The 7,035-nt window shown below is 36.4% G+C and overlaps 1 protein-coding gene across 1 annotated transcript in view; it reads right to left on the reverse strand.

Annotated features, from left to right (window-relative positions):
• POT1 (protection of telomeres 1) overlaps nt 1-7,035 on the reverse strand; it is an 84,576-nt gene that overhangs the window by 26,803 nt on the left and 50,738 nt on the right. The window contains exon 11 of the mRNA XM_019625919.1: nt 756-919. Coding sequence (XP_019481464.1) covers nt 756-919 — 164 coding nt within the window. The remainder of the gene's footprint in view (nt 1-755; nt 920-7,035) is intronic.

The raw sequence follows: 7,035 nt of genomic DNA on the forward strand, positions 1-7,035 counted from the left end.
TCAGTGGCTGCTCAGCTCGGGCTGGACTTGAACCGCTGTTGCTCAGAGCTCAAACTCTTGAGCGAGCTCTTAACCAACTGAGCCACTCGGCCGGCCCTTCATTTCAATATTCTGAAGGGGCATTTTCTATATCTCTGAAGATAGGCAAACGATTTATTTTTGTTTCTCTAGAATACTGGCCAAAAAGTTTCTGTAACAAGACTACTAGGAACACATCAAGGAAAAGAGCTGCATATAAAGCAGGATTTAAGGTAATATTCACTTTCTGGAAACATCTACAAGTTTTAAAAATACCCTAAAACACTTTGGCTACCTATTTTCTCAGGCGCAGGCACTTTGGAAAGGCAGTGTTTTTATCACGGTGCGATCAAGTCTGTTTGTGATGCTAGATACGGATCAAGGTTTCCAAACTTTAGCTGAACTCCAGTGTCCACTGTTTGTTGCTGTACTTTGAGAAGGAAGTAAACAGTAGAAGAACATAATTGCAAAGAGTAGAAGTGGGAGTGTAAGTTAACTACTGGAAACCTTCGACTGTAACCCCAGCTCTGCTACTATGTAGCTATTTGAACCTACCATCATTTGATTTCTGTTTCACTTAATTTATCTGTTTTTGAAAAATGGATAATGGCACAGAAGGCTATGAGAATCAACTACAAGGAACCTATTAGACTCCCGACCCCAGAACAGTATTACCGTGAAAATCAGCTCAATTAATGCCTTATTTACAAGTTCTATCAGTATTATGATATGCTTACTTTTTCAGCTGATCCACATCAAAGTTGTCTTCTGGTAAGACTCTGATTCCCCGGCCATAACTGGTGCCTCCGTGGAGATGAAACTCTAGAACTAACGATGTTACTTGGTTTTCCGCTGACTGAAGTTTGCAATGGAGGCTATAAATTCTAAGAAAGCTCCCAACCTAAACATAAAAATAGATTAATTTGTTTAGAAAAGGAAGAAGAACAATTTCTGATACTCAAAATATTTAACAATTTTCATATGGGGCACAGACCAACAACCTGGGCACTGACCAATCAAAAAGGATGCTGGTATGTTACACGGGTGTGTATTGAGTAGCAGCCCCAAGGACACTGTATCAAAACCTAAACGTCTGTGTGAGTGTGTACATTTTCAAATGGAAGACATATTTCCAGTTCAGAGATGTTACAGATAAAAATAAAGCTGAGTCTTAGCATTGATAAACTAGTTAAGAAACCCATGACCTAAATCAAGTCCAAGTCCTCTGATTAATAAACCCATTAAGGTTTCTGAAAATAACTTCCTGTAACTATTTTAAGGTAAGATTGAACTAAATATGATCACTAAAATGCTGTCATTATAATACTAGAAAATATTTTAAAATGTGCTACTGTATTAAAATAATACATCCCTTATTCTGTAAGTTCTATGAAAACATGTTATAAACAATTTGTGTCTGTGCATCATAATGTGAAACACATTCTATGAGTTCAAATATAGGATTAAACCAATAATAGTTTTGAGCTAAATGTTAGAGTTAATTTCCATAGTTTTGCTAAACTTAGTCTTAAAAATATCTTTAATTATAGAGTACTTGATATGCATTTTTTTTATTAAATTTTACTGAGGTGTCAATTACGAGTAAAAAGATGGCCATACAGACATATGAAAAGGTGCTCAACATCACTAATCAGAGAAATGCAAATCAAACCCATAATGGGATATCACCTTACACTGGTTAGAATGGCTGTCATCAACAAGACAAATAGTAATAAGTGTTGGAGAGGCTGTGGAGAAAAAGGAACCCTCATACACAGTTGGTGGGAACGCAGATTGGTGCAGCTGCTATGGAAGGCAGTGTGAACGTTCCTCAAAAAATTAAGAATTGAATTACCATATGACCCAGCAATCCCTCTCCTGGGTCTCTACCCAAAAAACCTGAAAACATTCATCTGTAAAGATTTATGTGCTCTGATGTTCACTGCAGCTTTATCCGCAGTGGCCAAGATAAGGAAACAACCAAAGTGTCCTTTGATGGATGACTGGATAAAGAAGATGTGGTATCTATACACAATTGATATGCTTTTAATGTAGGAGAATTAAAATGAGGCAGATGCAGGGCCGGCCGAGTGGTGCGTTGGTTAAGAGCTGGCTTGGGACGCCAGAGGGCCCCGGTTCGGATCCCACATATGAGGGCCAGTGACACTGCCCTCCACAGCTAAGATNTTTTGCTGAGCCATCCTGCTACCTGTTGGCAGCTCAGCTCGGGCTGGGACTCAAACCGCTGTTGCTCAGAGCTCACACTCTTAAGCAAGCTCTTAACCAACTGAGCCACTCAGTCAGCCCAATCCTGACGTTTTTTAAAGAAAAATAACAAAAAATCATCAGATTTATATGGAATCCCAAAAGACCCTGAATAGCCAGAGCAATCCTAAGGAAAAAGAACAAGGCTGGAGGTGTCACACTCCCTGACTTCAATCTGTACTACAAAGCGACAGTAATCAAAACAGCATGGTACTGGCAAAAAAAAAAAAAAACAGACACAAAGACCAATGGAATAGAATTGAGAACCCAGAAATAAACCCCCATATATATGGGCAGATAATTTTTGACAGGAGCCAAAAACATACAATGGAGAAAAGAAAGCCTCTTCAATAAATGGTGCTGGGAAAATTGCAAAGCCATGTGCAAAAGAATAAAACTAGACTGCTATCTGTTACCATATACCAAATTAACTCAAAATGCATCAAAGACCTAAACACAAGACCTGAAACAAAAATTGCATAGAAGAGTGCTTGTTTCGGCAGCACATATACTAAAATTGGAACAATACAGAGAAGATTAGCATGGCCGCTGAGCAAGGATGACACGCAAATTCGTGAAGCGTTGCATATTTTTCAAAAAACTGGAAATGGAACTACATTATGACCCAGCAATTCCACTCTTACGTATTTATCCAGAAAAACCCAAGACATTAATTTGAAAAAATATATGCACCCCTATGTTCATTGCGGCACTATTCACAATAGCTAAGACTTGGAAACAACCGAAATGCCCATCGGTAGACGACTGGATTAAGAAACTATGGTACTTTTACACAATGAAGTATTACTCAGCTATAAAAAAGAAGGAAATCGTACCATTTGCAATGATATGGATGGACCTAGAGAACATTATGCTAAGTGAAATAAGTCAGTCAGAGAAAGACTAATGCCATATGACCTCACTTACATGTGGAATCTAAAAAACTGAATAAATGAAAAATGTAAACTGAAATAGTCTCAGAGACACAGAGGAAAAACTGAGGGTTGCTAGTTGGGAGGGGGTGGGGATGAAAGAGAAGGCGAAGGGACGAGACAATATAAATTGGTAACTACAATATGGCCTCAGGGATAGAAAAAGACAGTCTGGGGAATATAATCAATAATGTTGTAAATATTTTTTAGGAGGCCCGATAGACTCATGTCTTGTTAGGGAGACCACTTCATAGTCGGTGAAGAGCCTGACCACCGCACTGTATTTCTGAAGCTGATGTTGAAAATATTGTATGTCAACTATAATTATATATACATATAGTCATGGGATGTGGAGTAGAGTGTGGGAATGGAGTCAATGGAATTGTAATAGATAAGTGTGATATCGGGGGTGGGAGGGCAGTAGATGGGGGAGGGGCGTTGTTTCTGTGTGAAGGGTGAAAAGGATAACTAGTGCATTGTTCTGTACACCTGAAACTAATAAAAAAAATAATAATAATTGCATAGAAGAAAGCGTAAGTACTAAATTTATGGACCTTAGGTTCAGAGAGGATTTTATGAATTGACCTCAAAGGCAACGGAAGTAAAAGCTAAAATAGATGACTGGGACTATATCAAACTAAAAAGTTTCTGCACAGCAAAAGAAAGCATCAGCAAAACAGGGACAACCAACTGCATGAGAAAAGGTGTATTTGCAAACACCTCCAATGAGGGGTTAATATCCAAATATATATATATATATATATATATCTCCATGTATCTATCTATCTATCTATCTATCTATCTATCTATCTATCTATCTATATATATATAAAGAACTTATACAACTCAACAACAAAAGAACAATCCAATTAAAAAATGAGCAGAGGACCTGAACAGACACTTCTCCTAAGAAGACATACAAATGGCCAACAGATATATGAAAAAATACTCAACTTTCCTAGCTATTAGGGCAGCGGTTCTCAACCTTCCTAATGCCGCGACCCCTTAATACAGTTCCTCATGTTGTGGTGACCCCCAACCATAAAATTATTTTTGTTGCTACCCTATAACTGTAATTTTGCTACTGTTATGAATCGTAATGTAAGTATCTTTTTGTTTTCCAATGGTCTTAGGCGACCCGTGAAAGGGTCGTTCGACCCCCAAAGGGGTCACGACCCACAGGTTGAGAACCACTGTATTAGGGAAATGCAAATCAAAACCACTAGGAGATACCACCTCTCGCCTGTTAGAATGGCTATTACCAACAAGACAAGTAATAGCAAGTGTTGGAGAGGCTGTGGAGAAAATGGAACCCTCATATACTGCTGGTGGGAATGTAAATTGGTACAACCACTATGGAAAACAGTATGGAGGTTCCTCAAAAAATTGGAATTACCATATAACCCAGCAATCCCTCTTCTGGTTATCGACCCAAAAAACTCTGAAAACATTTACCTGTAAAGATATTTGTACCCATATGTTCACTGCAGTATTATTCATGGTGGCCAAGACATGGAAACAACCAAAGTGTCCTCGATAGATGACTAATAAAGAAGATGTGGTACATATACATACAGTGGAATACTATTCAGCCATAAGAAAAGATGAACTACTGCCATTTGCGACAACATGGATGGGTCTTGAGATGATCATGCTAAACGAAATAAGTCAGACAGAAAAAGTCGACTTCACTCGTATGTGGGATATAAAACTGAAAACAACAAATGAATAAGACAAACAAACAAACAAAAACTCACAGACAACAGTTTAATGGTTACCAGAGGGGGAGGGGCGTGACAGGAGAGGGTAAAGGGGATCAAATATATGCTGATGGAAGGAGAACTGGCTCTGGGTGGTGAACACACAATGTAATACATAGATGATGTATTACAGAATTGTACACTTGAAACCTATGTAACTTTACTAACCAATGTCACCTCAATACATTTAATAAAAATTTTTAAGAAGTATAATTACAAATTACACTGTTTCTAAATGATTTGTCAATTGAACTAAATTGGCCTCCTAATGATTGTTCAAGTAACACAACTCAGGCTAACATGCCACCGCCACGGCACTAGGAAATGTGGAGCAGTTTAAGGCAGAGAGAAAGAAGATGTAAATTTAAAATATATACAAAAAAATCAAGTAGCTTGCATTGGAATCTGACTGACTTTGCCATCAGCTAAAAGCTAAGTAACCCCGGGAAAATTATATGATCCCCCATCACTCAAAACCTCAGTTTCCTTTCTGTAAAAAAGAGAAAATAGTATCAGACTCATAAAACTGCCGTCAGCACTTAGTAAGTATCTACCAAGACACACATGTTAATTTTAATGCTTATCATTACTGGTGTAGAAAGAGAGTAAATACTGATAAAATGATTCTTTGGGTAATAGTAGAGGAGTTAGATTGTAAAAAATAAATATATAGGATAGAAATACCAGGGGTTCCAAAAGAATGTATACACATGGCTTGTATTCATCTTTTGTTATCGATATATATTGAGTATTACAATTTTGATACATTTCCTTTCTTAAAATGTGTATATATATTTTTGGCACCCTCTGTATTTATATTGGATAACATAGATTCTAGGTCCCGGTATGTACAAGGAGACAAAGTGGTAAAAGAAAAATCCTTACAGACTGAGAGTTTTAAAATTTAGAGACTTGAATAGTCACCTATTCAGGTAAATCAATAATATAAATACACAACCGTTTGTTAATATGTTATAATTAGGTATTTTATTAACTTAGTAAACCCTGGGAAAAATCATGTATACATCTAAGATCTGTATGACCAAAAAATACTTAGGCTGTTTAAAATAAAGCAGCAAAAACAACCTTTGTTCCTTTTAGATACTGACATGCAAAATAGTTGCCTAAGAAATTAATACAGATATTTAGTGAATGAACACACACACATACACATAAACATATATACATAAATACTATATATATCACAAATCAAGTAATCCCTACCATCTCAATTTGAAGATGTAATTATATAAAGAAAGGACAATGTTTACCTTTGATAGGACACAAAGACTTAGCATGTTTGTTTACAATGAATATGGTTTTTTAAAAAAGAGAGAAAGATATTAAAAGGGAAGATTAATGTTGATAAAGGCATTTTATTTAGCAGAAACTGAACTATCAATGTTAAAAATTGTACTTACTTGGTGGAAAGCTGTCCTCATAGTCTGATACATATGGATTATCTGAACATTGGTTGGCTGTCAAACTTGCAGATTCTAAATCCCTATTAAGTGAAAGAATGTAAGTTCAAATTGCATAAAACAAAGTCAACATGGTCAGTTTAGCTCTACCCATAGAAATCAAGATCTCACTAAAATTGTATAAAAAAATTCCGTGTGTGTATCCAGTCTTCAATAGAAGGTCTATAGCTTTTATGAGATTATCTGGTGTTCCAAGAGCCCCTCAAATTTAAAAAAAAAAATCTGAGTCTAGAAAAATACAAGTGTAACAGTGAGTGGGATGATGAAACACTGAAAACAAAAATAAATTGGTAATTTACTGCATAACATGCTGAGTCAGAACAATCTCACTCTAGATTCAAGAAGTAAATATTATACTGCAATATACTGCAATATGAAAAATAAAGTAGTGAAAATGATATAAGATTACTGAAATAGGTAATTTAATTGATTTTAAAGTCATTGATTTAAATATATTAAAACAGAAAATATCAATGTCATTTCAATATTCTTTTTTTTTTTTTTTTAGCTGAGCCATCCTGCTCCCTATTGGCAGCTCAGTGGCTGCTCAGCTCGGGCTGGACTTGAACCGCTGTTGCT

The sequence above is a fragment of the Hipposideros armiger genome, unplaced genomic scaffold, assembly GCF_001890085.2.
Source record: "Hipposideros armiger isolate ML-2016 unplaced genomic scaffold, ASM189008v1 scaffold_645, whole genome shotgun sequence".
Lineage (NCBI taxonomy): Eukaryota > Metazoa > Chordata > Mammalia > Chiroptera > Hipposideridae > Hipposideros > Hipposideros armiger.